General features: G+C 33.6%; 2 protein-coding genes across 3 annotated transcripts in view; both read right to left on the bottom strand.

Annotated features, from left to right (window-relative positions):
* LOC139528678 (ultra-long-chain fatty acid omega-hydroxylase-like) overlaps positions 1–17,270 on the bottom strand; it is an 86,730-nt gene extending 69,460 nt beyond the window's left edge. For both annotated transcript variants that reach the window (XR_011665661.1, XM_071324797.1), the window contains exon 1: positions 17,168–17,270. The gene's annotated coding sequence lies outside the window, so the exon portion shown is untranslated. The remainder of the gene's footprint in view (positions 1–17,167) is intronic.
* On the bottom strand, positions 1,209–9,323 carry LOC139528669 (uncharacterized). The gene is made up of 3 exons (XM_071324781.1): positions 9,230–9,323; positions 6,876–6,994; positions 1,209–6,153 (listed from the first exon to the last, which is right to left on the bottom strand). Exons 1-3 carry the CDS (start codon positions 9,247–9,249, stop codon positions 1,520–1,522), a joined length of 4,773 nt encoding a protein of 1,590 aa, XP_071180882.1. The 5' UTR covers positions 9,250–9,323; the 3' UTR covers positions 1,209–1,519.

The following is a 17,270-nucleotide window of genomic DNA, read 5'->3' as shown; positions in this document are numbered from 1 at the left end:
TTACCTTTTTTTAGTATTTTCATTGTTATATTTGAACTATACTTAGTGTTGAGATATTTTCTATTGCCAAATGTGGTATACAAACAAAGTACAATACCCATCATGCGGTTTTTAGCACAAACAGAGAAAAAAAAGATGACTAGGTATTGATTTTTGCCCATGAAATGTTAAGTGTATGTGAATATAGAAAAATAAGCTTGCCGAATCAATCAACATGTTTACCATATTAGCTTTATGAGACCTCAGCAAAAAACAATGGGTATAGTGGCAATGAAGGATGGATGAAAGCAAATAAACAAAATACCACCTTTATACTAGATCGACATTATCAAGTTTTTTACCATGATAGTTCACGTGTGGCAAATACTAATTTTATTTTCCAACCTAGGCTCAAAAGTTTGAGCTTTTGCACTTGAGGCAATAGTACCAAACATAACACATATTGAATGGTACACATTCACTTGTGTATTGGAGCTGCAAACACAAAAGGGCCATCAAAAACCAAGGACAACAATAAGAAACGCCAACAAAAAGAACTAACTTGAATGATAGAATAATGTTGAAAGGATATATTTTGGTGTTACCACATTTTTTACTACTACACCCATTAATAATAATAAACAATTATGGACTATTCAAGCAATTGTGACACTGTGTTACCAGTAAACATAGTAAGTCAAATGAATGAAAACATTTAATTATCAAATTTAAAGTGAAAGAATGTCTTGTTGTTTTTTTCAGTCGTATTTGGTTTAGCGAGTCTTTGAACAATATGTTCCTCAGGTTCCTGTGATGAATCTTCCCTCGCTGGCCACTTGTAACCATATTTACACTTCTGCATGTATCGCAGTATATATTCTCCCTCAACAATATCAACGATCTGGAAAAAAGACGAAAGATGTAATTTAAACAAAATAAAAAAAGTTGATGTGTAAGACTTTTATAAAAAAACTTAACTTGTTTAAAGACTGACATTTTAGTCCAAACCAAAACAAAATCAAATTATTGAGAACATGTGTAATCAGTTAATTAGTCAGCAAGATTTAGATAAAACATCAGTAATGACAAATAAAGTCCAATAAGACTAAACAATAGGCTCACCTATTATCACTGTACCAAACATGAGTATTAAAACTTAAATCTGAAACATGCAATAACAAAGGACACCAAATGTGATTGATGTCAATAATTAATCTGCAAGAAAAATAAAAGAGAAAGAACATCAACGAAACACAATAAACAAATAACAATAACAAAGAACCTTTTTACCTCAGCAACAAAATTCTGTGTTTTTTTTTGTCCACATTGAAGTTTCACCAACACGAAATTTCCCACATCATGATGCATTAGCCTAAATTCATAACATAATTATTATAAAAAAAAACTTGACATACCATTTCAGTTAAATAATATATCACACAAATATTAAAACAAATCAAAAAGGAGAGAAGTTTACAAATTTTTTTTCAAATAAAACTTCATTTCAACAATATCAAAATTAATAAAGAATAATATTCCCTTACCTTTTGCAATCTGCTTTGTCTGTTGTCTCCAAGCCATCTACTTTCTCTGGAGTCACCATGCCATCTGCTTTCCCTGGGGTCACCATGCCATCTACTTTCTCTGTTGTCTCCACACCATTTGCTTCCTCTGTTGTCTCCATACCATCTGATTTCTCTGTTGTCTCCAAGCCATCTGATTTCTCTGTTGTCTCCAAGCCATCTACTTTCTCTGGAGTCACCATGCCATCTGCTATCTCTGGAGTCACCATGCCATCTGCTTTCTCTGTTGTCTCCATACCATCTGACTTCCCTGTTGTTAACAAGCCACCTGCTTTCTCTGTTGTCCCAAAGCCATGTACTTTCTCTTGAGTCATCATGCCATCTGCTTTCTCTGGAGTCGCCTTGCCATTTACTCTCTCTATTGCCTCCATACCATCTACTCTCTCTGTTGTCAACAAGCCATCTGATTTCTCTGTTGTCTCCAGCCCATCTACTTCCGCTGTTGTCCCAAAGCCACGTACTTTCTCTGGAGTCATCATGCCATCTGCTTTCTCTGGAGTCACCATGCCATATACTCTCTTTATTGTCTCCATACCATCTACTCTCTCTGTTGTCAACAAGCCATCTGATTTCTCTGTTGTCTCCAGGCCATCTGCTTCCTCTGTTGTCTCCAAGCCATCTGTTTTCTCAATTATCTCTAACCCATCTACTTTCTCTGAAGACATCATACCAACTGCTTTCTCTGTTGTCATCAAGCCATCTGAATTCTCTGTTGTCTTAAAGCTATCATATATCTCTGTTGTCTCCATGCCTTCTGCTTTCGCTGGTGTCTCCATACCATCTACTTTTTCTGTTGTCTCCAAGACATCTGCTTTCTCTGTTGTCTCCATACCATATACTTTCTCTGTTGTCTCTAAGCTTTCTGCTTTCTCTGTTATCTCCATGCCATCTGCTGTCTCTGTTGTCTCCAAGACATCTGCGTTCTCTGTTGTTTCCATGCCATCTGCTTTATATGTTGTCTCCATGTCTTCTGCTTTCTCTGTTGTCTCCATGCCTTCTGCTTTCGCTGTTGTCTCCAAGACATCTGCTTTCTCTGTTGTCTCCATACCATCTGCTTTCTCTGTTGTCTCTAAGCTATCTGATGTCTCTGTTGTCTCCATGCCATCGGATATCTTTGTTGTCTTCAATCCATCTGCTTTTTCTATACCATTAACTGTCATATTTTCTGTACCAATATCATTTACTGCACCAACGTCTTTATCCATACTATCAATGTCATATGTCATTTCTAGAATATTTCCAAATACACTGCTTATCAGATCAGAACCAAATAAATCCATTGATAAATCTGGTGTGCTTTGTTCTTCCAAAACAACTAAATCATCGTCAAATGGTTCTTTTGGTTTTTCCATTTGCAAAAGTACAACAAAGTGATTTGGCACCCATTCTGAAGGTTTATCGTCAATTCCTCCTGTGTTTGTCCACATAATATGTGCTGGAAGTAGGTCTGTATTGTATGTCTGCTTGAATGGAAAAAAGTGTCTATGAAGGTCCTTTCTGATGGTTAGTCCAGCATACACTGGATACACTGAGACAACCTCTCTGAGTAACGCATTGGAAATTGCTGCCATTTGCCAAATACCCATATAAGCCGCATGATGGGCGACACTTAGAACCTCTTGCTCAAATATGGACTCAATGTTGTGCTTTGATAAGTGTTGAACCATATAAAATGGCGAAAACATTGCATATTGCTTTGCTATATCCCTTTTTCTGGTTCCACCTCTCTCCAAATAATGGTCATCAAGGTATTTTTGCTTCTGCTGTACTAGCTCAAACACTATTCTAATTCTCATTTCCTTGAAGTGTTCTTCTGTTCCATATGCAATTAAACTTGCACAACGTGCCAAACAATTTCCATCCCCATAAATAGTTGTTGGATAAAATCCCTTATCCATATATTCTCCTGTTACAAGTGGCAATGAACCTTTGTCTATTTCACGCTTGTGAGACACAATATATATGTCTTGCTGGTTTGTCACTGGAGGAAGTTTACCTACATCTCTAACAAGATCTTCAACCTGTTCATAATGAGTGCATGAATTTAACTGTTCATACAGATCTGGGAAAACTATATAATCAACAACTAATGTTTTGCTAACACCATCCTGTATCCAAACCTTATCTAATGTTTCAACACCATCCGGTGTCTCAACACAATCCACTGTCTCAACCTCATCCACTGTCTCAACCTCATCCACTGTCTCAACCTCATCCACTGTCTCAACACCATCCACTGTCTCAACACCATCCACTGTCTCAACCTCATCCACTGTCTCAACACCATCTGGTGTCACCATACCAGCTGCATCAACGCCATCTGTTGTGGTATTCTGTTTTGTTTTGACTTTTTTGTTCACTGTTTGTCTTTTGTTTCTTTTCAGTCCTTTCTTAGGTTTACATTGGTCTTGTTCATTTCCAGCTTGCATTAATCTTGTCACTTTCCATTCATCCACATATGCTTTGTTGGTACAACAATTATAATTTTCAAGCAAACATTCTTCACAAAAGCAAGTCAAATTTCTGGTCTTGATCATATTTGGATCATCTGTAAGACCTTTGATACTGTGTATTTTTTGTGTTCCTGGCACTGTTTTACAATTAAAGCTTTTATCATGGTCTATTTCTGTCTTTCCTACTAAAATATAGTGTGTCCTATGGTGTTGATGAGCTTCCTTCTCATCTTTGCTATTCTTTGTAAGAAAATGAACAGCACTTTCTGCATTACTTATGACTGCTTGGTTTGATTTCACTGCTCTACTAAGCTTTGATTTCACAACTGCCACTACCTGGTCACCAGGTCCTTTGCCATGACGACTTCCAAAGTAAGATCTATGAATTTTCACATTTGAGTTACAAATATGACTGAAGGGAATTTTGCTCTTATACTGTGATGAACACCCATCTGTAAATTCAAACAATGTGTCACACTGAATATTTTTCTCTTTTAAATGTTCAATAGTTTTATTTTCAAACCAATTAACTGCGTGTGCATCATGGCGAATATCTTCACTTAAAAACACAACATCTTCCTTAACTGTACTATTGCATCCTTTCTCATTACACTTGTAATAACACACCACAGGGTGTACTGTTATTTGAGTATGAATCCAGTAGAGAAACTGTGGTTCATCTTGAAACTCACAAACATAGTTACGTCCAAAGTCTAGCACTGCAATCACACAGTTTACAGGTGGGTGCTGTGAAATATTCTGGAATTGACCTAATTCCCAATGGGCAATAAATAAATGTTTTTTCAGGAATAAAATCTCAGAACACAATTCATCAATTAAAGTGTTGCTGTTCGAACTTTTGAGAATGAGGCCTTTCTTTTTTTCTTTGTTGTCAGTGACGGCCCATACATAATAGTATACCCCATATTTGTTGGTCACGTCCTTTAGATGAGTTCTCATCTTCTGTTCTCCACATATGTTGCAAAGCCCGTCAATACAATCCTTCTTGTGGTACTGGTTATCCCCTTTTGGACACATAACTATATTAACAGCACAGTATTTGTCCTTGATTTTTAGTTCCTCTGCATTTTCACAAGAACGGCCAATTAATTTATTGACCGTCTTCAACTTCAGTTCTACATTTAAACAGTATTCACATAAACACTGCTGCAATTGTTGATCACAAAATGTTTTAACATTTTTTGGGCGCAGTGATGCAAACTTGCTTTTTCCTAACTTAACGCTTGGATTCTTTTCCTTATAGATTTGAAATGTGTCTAACAATGATCTGTGCATTATGTGTGCTGCTTTTCCATCTTTGTTAACCAACCTTTTGTCTGGCAATGGTGTTGATATCTGTGGGTGTAGAAAAAAATCTTTAACGTCTTCAGTTATTTCCTCAGGGATTTTATCTGATCTGACTTTGTATTCATTCAGCATGTTCAGTTCTGAACATTTATTTAGGTACGACCATTTGATGCCCAGGTGTCTGCTTACATTCTTAGCACTTTTAACTTTAGACTGTATGCATGCTGATACTAATGCTCGACGTAAGGTTTTCTCAGATTTCTTATTACTGCTATTTAGTCGAAATATTTGTCTTTTTATATTATTAAAGCAATAGGTTTCTACTTTTCTCTTTTTTTGTGTGGTTATTCCTACTCTTGCAAGTGCTGCATGTTTCTTGGGTGATGCATTACTTATTATATTCATGACTACTCTTGCCATTTTTTCTGCACATTTTGGGAGATACTGCTTTACTCTTTGTGTTGCTTTTTCTTCAGCTGAAGGACTACTAAAAACTGAATTACCATTTGCTGGCTTTGTTCTCGTCTTTTTGTTCTGCGACATTTTTCTCATTCGGTCCTTTTCCTTAACACGTCTTTTTTTCTGGCAAGATGATCTGCTACGAGAATCTTGCTTTTTTATTCGCCAGTATTCTCGCTGTTCTAAGATTTTTTGTCTTGTCTTTGGTTTTATTCTCTTCTTTTCTATCCCAAGGGCTTTTTGTTTTTCTCTATGTCTTTTAGCTCTAATACGATTTCCTTCTTTTATTTGTTCTATTTCTGTTTCAGTTTTTTCCTTCAGTCTATTCTCTTTGGCTTGCTCTGCATTCTTCTTTTTTATCTCCAAATAATCTAAAAAGAAAAAGAAAAAATCAAGGTCGACATACTTTTATTGTGATTTAAACATGGGTCTTAGCAATTGTGAGGGACAAAATATGCGAAAAACAAATGCCTGTGTTTAAAATATTCAAAATTTATGGCCACAATGAAAATTTCGATTATAATGTTGTTTTTTTAGAGAACATAGACTATATCGACATTTCCAACAATTTAATGAGGTTTTCATGCACTAACTATACTGTGATGTTGCCAATTTTAGTGTAAATATTTACACAGTCATATAGACACATCTTTGAAACCAGAATGCTACAGATGATTGGCACCAAATTTGGTCAAATTTTTACAAGTAGTTTCAGCAAAAAAGATGTTTAACAAGAATGTGTCTATAGTACAGGGATGGCCCACCCCCACTATCATTTCTATGTTCAGTGGGTCGTGACATTGGGGTCAAAACTCTTAATTTGGCATTTAAATTAAAAAGATCATATCATAGGGAACATGAGTACTAAGTTTCAGGTTGATTGGACTTCAACTTCATCAAAAACAACCTTGACCAAAAACTTTAACCTGACACTGGACATGGGACAGATGGACGAATGAATGCAGAGACCAGAAAACATAATGCCACTACTATTGTAGGTGGGGCACAAAAAAATTTCAATGCGTGACAAATGCCAAATGAAGCGTTAGTTCACACAGCCCTTCTGGCCAGATAACTTATTAGGAGTCCTTACCAGGTCTTAATTTCAGGTTTTCTCTGTATCTTTTCTGTTTCTCTGCATTGCTGAGTTTTGGTACATGCATACATCCTTCTTCTTCAGCTGGTTTTTCTTTCCTAGGCCTCATCTCCATTCTGTAAATACCAAAATAAGCCAAATAAACTGTAATTCAAGCGTTTTCTACTATAATCAAAATGTCACATTTCTCTTTCAATGTATGAATGTGAAACACTGTTACTTTTTACATCATTTTAGGGTTAAGATGTTCATAATCACAAAGCAAAATATTCTAGTATATTTGTGGTTTATCATTATATATCTTTCAAATTTAACAGACTATAGGTACAAAAATGTACTTCTGTTAACATGTAGAATGTTTTCAATATTGCAGTCATAACGATGCTGATATGATAAATTATCATTATGTCAAAATGTTGCGACATTTGACACCATTTTGTTTAACATTAAAGGTCAATATTCACATATATAACCTAATTTGTTAACACTTGTTTACCTTGGACTATAAATATATTTTGAGACAATAATTCTGTTTCAAGAACACAAAAAATATGTTCTTTATAATAAAATGATGACTGTTCTATTACAGTAATATAGTATAATACTTTGCCAAACAGTTGTTATTTGGACTCGTCTCTTCACAATTTGTTTTTTTTAAAGCAAGTCAACATCACATATGTTACTTCATTGTCAAACAGTATTAATTGAATAATATAAACAAGATTATATTTTTTGAAGCAAAAAAAAATAGATTGGAACTCAGGATTTTAACATATTTAAAGCATTATTAAACTGATTTTGTTACATTTCTTGGTTTGTCGAGATATGTCAAACTGCTGTGATTTGGACATACTTTATTCACAATATTTAAAATAAAAAAATAGTCAATTTTCACAACTGTTACAAAAAAGTTGTAGAATGATGTTGCATAGAATAATTGCACTGTCTTTAGACGATAAAGAGCATGACTTCTTTGTTTTAAAAGTATAATTCTGACAAGAACATTCAAATTCTAATGTTAAGTATAAGTTTAAGTAAATTGTAAACAGTTTATGATTGACCATGATTTTTTTCCATAAAAGTCACATGTAACATTAGTTGTTCATCTTAAGGTAAACTGGTAAATAACAGTCTTTCTTATATTATCATGATAGTTATAAAGAATTTTAAACCATCCTCTTTAAATTAAAATCTTTATCAAAGACTTCAATTAAGAACTACATCTAAATTAATTTGATGTCAAAATCATGTTATACTGGACATATTTTAAGTAAGACAAATATCTTTGATGAGTGGTCAAACATCACAGCTGTTGTTTTTTGTGTTGTGAAATTTGTTTGTGCATTAAATGTACTTAAATGGTACATTGACATGTGGGTGATTTAAGATAAGAAAACAGAACTTTTGATACTTTCAGGTAAAGAGTATATTAAAAGTATTTTTGAACAGGATATGGTAACACCAGTGTGCTTGACAATGTTAACAGGTTGAATTAAGTCATGAATGACAATGTTACACCAGCCAAGATCTAATAAATTAATTTCTTATTTGTAACAATTACTTATAATTTTGTATACATTATCAATAATAAGCCTAAAAAAAGGAACAAAACACATTGAGCAATGTTTAATTTATTGTATCAGCCAGACACCAAACTGTTGTGATAAATGACAGTTTTTTTTCAGGCAAGAACTGAAAAAACAAAAAGTCCATAATAACATTGTTATCTTTTTATGGGAAAATGTTCACATGTACAATTCAGATCTAATAAGGCATGTAATTTTCACCTTTATAAAACAGAAGTATGTAAACAAAACCCATTATAATGTGTTTAAAACATGTTATGATTGGTGATTAATAGAAATACATTGCTTAGTAACAACTGTGTACTTGACATTTCTGTCCAGGACGTTGAAGTCAACCATCACTTAGTTATTCATGGTTAACATAAACACACATCCCTATGGATCTACATTTCTTTTTGTTTTCAAAGTGTACATGTATCATAGTAGATTCTTTTTGCAACTTTTTCTTTATCATGACAAGCTTTCTTTTTGATGATGTGATGTACAAAAAACATAAGTGATGTTTGACTCTAATTTTAAACCAGACAATGTATGTCAATGATAACATGTGTTACCCATGTCAATACCGGAATCATGCGTATATCGCGTGTCCCTTTCCAAACTCCCCAGGTATTTTATATAAAGTTTGCACTCTTTAAAACAACCATAGCACATTAAAACCACATCTAAACACGGGACATTTAATGGATTATTTACTTATAACGGTAACTAATGTTATCATTCTCAACGAACGTGAAAATCCTCAATTTCTGACTGAAAACTTACCGGAGGAAATTGCTTGCCATCTTGTATTGTAATAACCAAATCAGATACGGTATTAATCCGGTCGTTTAACTTCCGGTGGAATTGTCTAGAACAATCAACTGCAGATTAAAATTCATTGGATAAAATTGCATAAACTGCATCCAACAACCGTTACTTTTTTGACGGAATATTTTTTATTTTTTTCAGTTGTGTTTATTTTTTTAGGGTACATTGCTCTGTACCCCATACTATAAGAAAAACGTGTTATAACATCAGATGTTTTCAGTGATAACAAGTTTGCGTTCTTTTTATTTCACATTTTGCTTTCTGTGTGTCTTGTTGCTAACACTGTTATTTGACGGAAAATCGTAACACTTGGGTTATCATCTAAATAAATCAAAGTTTTCCTAGAAAACACCACTAAAACAACTTTATGTTCATAATTGAAATAAGGCAGTGGCTATTTGACCGGCACCGGCAAAATAGCAAATTTGCTATTTGACCGGCACCGGCTAAATAGCAAATTTGTTATTTAGCCGAATTTGCTATTTAGCCGGCACTAAATAAAACTGTTCATTGATGTGATTAGTAGAAAATAAAAAAAGCTTAACTATAATTTAAAATCATTTTATCACAATATCAAGCATAAAATACAGTACAATAAAAAATAAAAGATTTTCATAAATAGATAATCATTATAACTTTATAATATTAATTAAAAGCATGAAAACACATTTGTAAATACATTATTAAATATACTTTTTCTAAAATATTTATAACTAAAGTGTTGATTTTCAAATTTAAATCTGTGTAAAATCTATGGTTTAAATATTCTGCCAGTGAAAAAAATAGTGTTATGCAAAACTACATCATAAAACAGATATGACAGACAATATCAATAGTTGTTTGCTATGAATTTCAAATGGACACATGATTTAACATTTGCAATTGTTACAAAACCAATTCTTTGCCTTTGGAAGTTGTTTAGTCTAGCACAAGATAAATGTTGCTACTCAAAACAGGAACTACACATTACACTGGCTTCCTTTGAATCTACATCTTGTGTGCATATGTTACATATGTATATAGGGTTCTTTTTCTCCTCTTTATATACGCTCTAAACAGCCAGGGGTGCAGCTAGGCCAAAATGATGTGTACTCAAAGCCGGGGATAAGTCATATGTCGAGGGGTCTTGGGGCCCCTCAAGGCCCCTGGAAGCTCTGGTGTTAATAGTGAAAAATTCTGCATTCTCGCAATTTCCTGGAACTTAACATGACCTCATAAAAATCATATAATAATTTGAAGAAAAAAAATAATTAGAGAACAAGAATGTGTCCAAAGTACACGGATGCCCCACTCGCACTATCCTTTTCCATGTTCCATGGACAGTGAAATTGGGTAATAATATAATTTGGTTTTAAAATTAGAAAGGATATACTATAGGGAACATATGTACTAAGTTTCAAGTTGATTGGACTTCAATTTTATCAAAAACTACCTTGACCAAAAACTTTAACCTGAAACTCCCACTTTCATTTTCTATGTTTAGTGGACCGTGAAATTGGGGTCAAAAGTCTAATTTTGCTTTAAAATTAAAAAGATTAGATCATAAGCAACAAGTTTACTAAGTTTCAAGTTGATTGGACTTCAGCTTCACCAAAAACTACCTTGACCAAAAATTTTAACCTGAAACTCCCACTTTCATTTTCTATGTTCAGTGGACCGTGAAATTGTGGTCAAAAGTCTAATTTGGCTTTAAAATTAGAAAGATCATATCATAAGCAACAATTCTACTAAGTTTCAAGTTGATTGGACTTCAGCTTCATCAAAAACTACCTTGACCAAAAACTTTAACCTGAACGGACGGACGCACAGACGGACGCACAGACGAACGGAGCCAGAGACCAGAAAACATAATGCCCCTCTACTATCGTAGGTGGGGCATAAAAACAAACTTCTAATGTGTATTGGGTTGAGCTAGATTGGATAATAAGGAGCAGCGTCTGTGCAACTTACATGCTATTTTTCAAAATGAGAAAAACATAAATAAATACAATTATATTTCTTTTTGTTTTAGTCTTTTTTTCACCTTTTCATTCTCAAATATAATTCTAAAAATCAAGAAACATTTCCTTCTTATACTGAAAAAAATTGTGTCTGATGAAATTTTTATTTTTTCACGGTTTTTGTCAGATAATCGCTTGATTATAATTGTATTTCTCGAGTCTTCTCATGGTACTGAAATACTGAAATGCATCGGCAACACAATTACAATGCTGGTTCCGTAAATGAAAAGAGTATACTAGTTTCCGGAATGTAGTATAGCTACAAAGTGACTATTATCATATTTGTATTTTACTTTTTAATTTATCTTATTACTTCACTTCTATTCATAATAGATTCACCATATTTTTATTTTTGTCAAATTTTCGATGTGTACACACTTTTTTTTAGATAAGAAGTTTAAGTGTTTATATGAGCAACAGTAACAAAAGTTTTTAAATAGAACATTTTGATATTCAATTATTATTCTTAAATTTTAATTCCAGTTAGATATAATTTAATCAGAGCCGGCTAAATAGCAAATTTGCTATTTTGCCGGTGCCGGTCAAATAGCCACTGCCTTGAAATAAAATATTGATTGCACTATGCTTTAAAACCATCAACTTGAACAGAAAATAGTATCATGAACCAAAAATTTTGCTGTGAAAATTTGACACTCTGTTGAATTTTGCATTTGTCCGTGATTTTTTTCTCAAAATTTAAAGTTTTAACTTCAAATCTTTTTTAATATAACTCCAATCACCATGAAATTTTAAGAACTATCTCTTTATTCATTTAGTTTCAATTCTGATATCTAACACTTTTAGTTTTATGATTATAATTTGCTCTACACAGGTTATAATGAATGTCACTGTAAGTTCCACTGTAGCGTGGAATGGCTCATATACATTGTACATAATTTTTATAATGAAAACAAGCCATTAATTCATAAAAAAAACATGCATATTTTTTTTTTTAATTTGAAGTTTCATATGATTAAAGGGGGCTCAAGTGTATAAATCCATTTTTTTTTAAATATAGGATACGCTATTTTTTTCTATAAATGAACTTTATCCATGTTATCATATACTTAATCATGTTAATAGAAAAATAAAATTAAAAAAAAAAGGGGGTCACCATTCATTTAAGCTCACAATCTGCCTTTGAAAGAAGCATGCATTTTTGTTAAGGTACTTTTTTTCTGTTGAAAACTAATAGGAGAAATAGAGGCAAATATATATCAAAATTAAAAAAGAACTGAATTACAGAAATCCCTTAATTTTACAATTGATTAGTTTAGCCACTTTCTAACGGCAAATCTAATTGGATGATCTCCAAAGATCAATAATAAAATTGCTAATAAATGATTGGATACGAAATTGTGTCAGATTATAAATAGAGGAAATCAAAGCGCTGTAAGCGCTGAAGGCAGTTAACCAAAAACCAAGGCAACCGTAATTATGAAAACTGTGGCAATGTTGCCTCAACATTAAACATTCATATATAGTACATTCATGTTTATCTAATGATTTCTTTATTAAGGCAAATAATTAATATGTTATCAAGGTTTCAAAAGCAATGCATATATCAATGTATATTTTTTTATGGTGAGTCTGCAGTGGTACAAGTTCCCAATGATTGCAGTTGTTCTGCTTGGTAGTTAACCTTGGTTTTATTTGACTGCTAGAAGTTCAAGTTGACTTAGTATGAACATGTAACAGTATGAATGGACTGGTTTCCCTGGAAAGAAAACTGAATTTGTGTTCTATAGTACAAAAGTTACAAGACATGAATCAGACAAATGTTCACTACAACAGGGATCAAAAGTGAGGTCTGACTGACCTGCCCATAGTAAATGTAAATGATTTGTTATTTTGTCCCATACATATGAATATATATGATTTAGGGGTGGGGATCTCAACGGTTTTCAAGTTCTCAAACAGGTACGGGTAGGCAGAGGATTTAGGGGGCAGGAGTCCCCCCCCCCCTTTTTTTGGGAAAAAAATTGGTTGCTTATATAGGGAATCACTGAAGCGTGACTGGACAAGGCCCCCTCAGGTCAGTCAGCGGGCCCCCACTTATGAAAATTTCTGGATCCACCACTGGGGGTAGGGTGACCCTAGGGACTTCCCCTACATTTCATTTTATTTGTTACATTGTCCCATACATGAATATATATGGTTTAGGGGTTGGGATCTCATTGGTTTCCAAGTTCTCAAACAGGAGGGGTAGGGTGACCCCAGGGACTCCACCTATATTTCATTTAATTAGTTATATTGGCCCATACATGAATATGTATTGTTTTGGTGTGGGGATCTCAACCGTTACCAAGTTCTCAAACAGGAGGGTTGGGGTGACTACAAGGACTTCCCCTATATTTTATTTGATTTGTTATATTGTCCCATACATGAGTATATACCGTTTAGGGGTAAGGATCTTGACCATTTCCAAGTTCTAAAACAGAAGGGTGTACAGTGACCTCAGGGACTCCCCCTATCTTTCATTTGAATTGTTATATTGTCCCGTACATGAATATATGGTTAAGGGGTGGCGATCTCAACGGGTTTCAAATTCTCAAACAGGAGGGGGTGGGGTGACGCAAGGGACTCCCCTATATTTCATCTGATTTGTTATATTGTCCCATACATGAATATATCTGGTTTAGGGGAGGGGATCTGGACCATTTTTAAATTCTAAAACAGGAAGGTTGGGGTGACCCCAGCGACTCTTCCTATATTGCATTTTCTTCCACCTTAAATTTGCAAAGCATGGGTTGTTCTCAGCTTAATATGAGCATCACTGAAGAGACATGTATTGTCGAAATGCGCATCTGGTGCAGGAAAATTGGTACCGTTAATGTTATTGATAAAGAATATTCCGATAATATATATATAGTTGCATTATTTGTGAAAATAAAGAAAGAAACTTTCAGCTACTTTAATTGACCCTTCAAAATTGAGAAAAACAAATAAACCTTCGAAATTGCAGTAATATGTTTACACTTTAAAAGCATCTCAAATGCATTATCATTTATCACTGATAAAGAAAATTTAGACTGTGACCATGAACATATATATTGTTAGATATATATAACTGTTCCCAACTGTCACGTTGTATTGGATTTTTAAATTAAAATTTGTCAAAAAGTTATTTTGAGTTTCTGTATAAAATATTTTTCTGCTTTTTCTTTCTTTTACATATATATCTTTTGGTTTACAATTCTAGTGTTTATATTCATTTACCATGCATGACTTTATTTTTTCACCTGCTTTGATTTATTTTGTAATTGATCGCCAAACCCGGAATTATCCTTATCCGCTTCCGGAATCGGATCCGATATTGTAAAATTTTGTCGTCACGGCCGCCATTGTTATGTGTTTACAATGTTGTTTTCGTCAATCAGATACGATTTTACTCGAATTTATACAATATTTGTCGGCGATTTTCTGTATAAAGCTAGCGGTTGAACAAAATGAACATCGATGTCATGAATAATAATGATAAAAATAAGATTTTAGCTCGTTTAATTGGAGAGTTTGGTGACTTTGCATGGAAGGTTTGCATAGTAAACTCTTATTTTCTTTCAAGTGGAAGGTGACTACGTCGGGCGTAGCTAGAAACCAACTATCCTAGTCGAAATTCCGCTTGCAAAAGTGGAAGGTCGCGGACCTCGGACCACCGCTAATTTGCACACCTGCCTCCCAATTGAAAAGCTACGAAAATTTCTTTTTCTAATTTGAAATTGCCGCCAACAGCACGAACAGTTGAACTTATTATATAACAGACTACTGACATAGTTGTGCTACGTATTGATGACAAACAATATCCCTACGACTTTCGCCATTTGGGAAATCTAAACTACTTGTCTTAAGAGATTTTCGGCGATTAAATATTTCATACAATTGTTCTTTGACATCTTAGCTAAAAGCACAAGTTATAATGAACTACACAAGGATTCTTAATAAGCACTACTTCCTATGTGTAACTTCAAAACTTTTGGATAAATCGACGATCATTTAAGGTTTTTCTGGTCATATTTTTTGTAATCCAGAATAAAAAGTATTAAAAAAGTGTTCAAATAGTTATATATAACATAGTAGCGAGCTAGATAATAACAATGGCAAGTATTTCAGAATTTATTGGGTAGAACACAAAACTAGGGTGCTCGCATAATGCAGCTTAACTGCATAAAAATGTAAACATTGAAATCTGCCATTTTGACGTAGGAAACAAACTAATTTTCAATCTTCGATTAAAGGACATTGCGCACATTGCCAGCGCATCATGCATAACCAGTCATCTGCAAATATATCTTTCAATTTGTTTTTTACACATACTTTTCTATGTTTTAGTATATATATTTTAATTTACTACAGAACGGGACATTGTTCTCAAAGATGCCTTAGAAAAAATTATAGGTGGCGCTGTTTGTGGGCGTAAACCTTTTACATACGGGTCCTTTTTGTGTCGACAAATTGACCTTTATCTGTCAGATTCAGGCGTTTGCCTTCCAACTGTTAAGTAGTTTATTTGAAAAAAAAAAAAAAAAAATATAGGTCAACAATGAGTTAAAAAAGATTTCAATTCTAAGGCCAAATAAAAAAGTATGTGTGGTTCCAGTTACATCGGAAAATAGTTAGGGTAGGTAGGTAGGGATTTTTTTTTATTTTATGTTATTCTTTTACATTGAGTCTATGGGAGCAACATTCTGACTTAAACAGTGCTTAATGAAAAAATACAATAAAATCTTTAGGGTAGGCTATTTTTGAGGCGAAAAAGTAGGGAAGGTAGGGTTACTGGAACCACACATATCATGCATATATTTTTATTTGGCCTAATGCAAAAAATTGGCATTTTTGCACCAAAGGGAGATAATTTGGAGCTTTTTCAATGATATAAACATTTTAAAAGTCATCTGGTGCCGAAACGAATTGATTTGTTTGGTTGATTTTTGTACCATATCATAAAGTAATAACTAATAGTGTAATAAATAAATTTGTAAAGAAAAACAAAATGTATAAATTTTTGCTGAAAAAAACCCTATATTGTCCAGAAAACAAATGTCTTCGGACCACGATATATGATAGCAATTAATGCATATATACAACCCCAAAATTTGTAAAAATGTTTGCGGTCGTATAAACCCTTAATAGATTCAAGACATATATATACTTATATAATTAAATATGTATTTATGCGTCTCTGAAAGACTAGCTTATAATTTACAAATTAGATAAAACATTATTTAAAGATTTGTTAGTCCAAATAATTATGACGTCTTGAAAGGCTATTATAATTTTTTTCTTTGACGCCTTACATCGACGTCGATGTAAGGCGTCAAAGAAAAAAATTATAATAGCCTTTCAAGACGTCATAATTATTTGGACTAAAGATTTGTATATTAATGAGGGGGGATAGGAGGGGTCCTGATCCCGAAATCCCGGACTTAAAAAAACGAAATCCCGAGGTCCCGAATTTAAATAAAGTTAATCCCGACGTCCCGAAATCGAAAAAAAAGGATTCCCGGATCACGAAAGGGTCAATCCCGAAATCCCGAGCTTAAAAAGACCCCCATCCCGGAGTCCCGATAAAGGCCCCATCCCCCCTCATTAATCCTTGGATAAAATGATAATTTTATAAACTAGTTAGCTAAATAATATTTTTAACTTTTACCTCAGGTGGATATAAAGCTGTCTTATTTAAAAGGAAAAAAAATATTTAACCGTTTTTTGTTTGCCATTTTTGGAGAGAATCAAGATATTTTCAGATATCTTCACAGGGTAGGAAAAATTAGGTAAAAAAGGGGTGGTAGGACCCCTTTAAAAATATTAATAAGATAGAGAAAAGAATAAGACTAAGATTGCACTACCATGTTTGTTCCTTAATTATTTTTGTTGAACGTACTTATGTCCTCACCTGTTGCCAGTGTTGGTCAAAGATCATTATCACAAACTGGTTGTTTGTACTTTTCTAAAACCGGAAATCTGATACTGGTACCCACTATGTAGTTGATTGCTTG

This window comes from Mytilus edulis, chromosome 6, assembly GCF_963676685.1.
Source record: "Mytilus edulis chromosome 6, xbMytEdul2.2, whole genome shotgun sequence".
Classification (NCBI taxonomy): domain Eukaryota; kingdom Metazoa; phylum Mollusca; class Bivalvia; order Mytilida; family Mytilidae; genus Mytilus; species Mytilus edulis.
The sequence above is the reverse complement of the archived record's forward strand: the minus strand, read 5'-3'. Positions and strand labels throughout refer to the sequence as shown.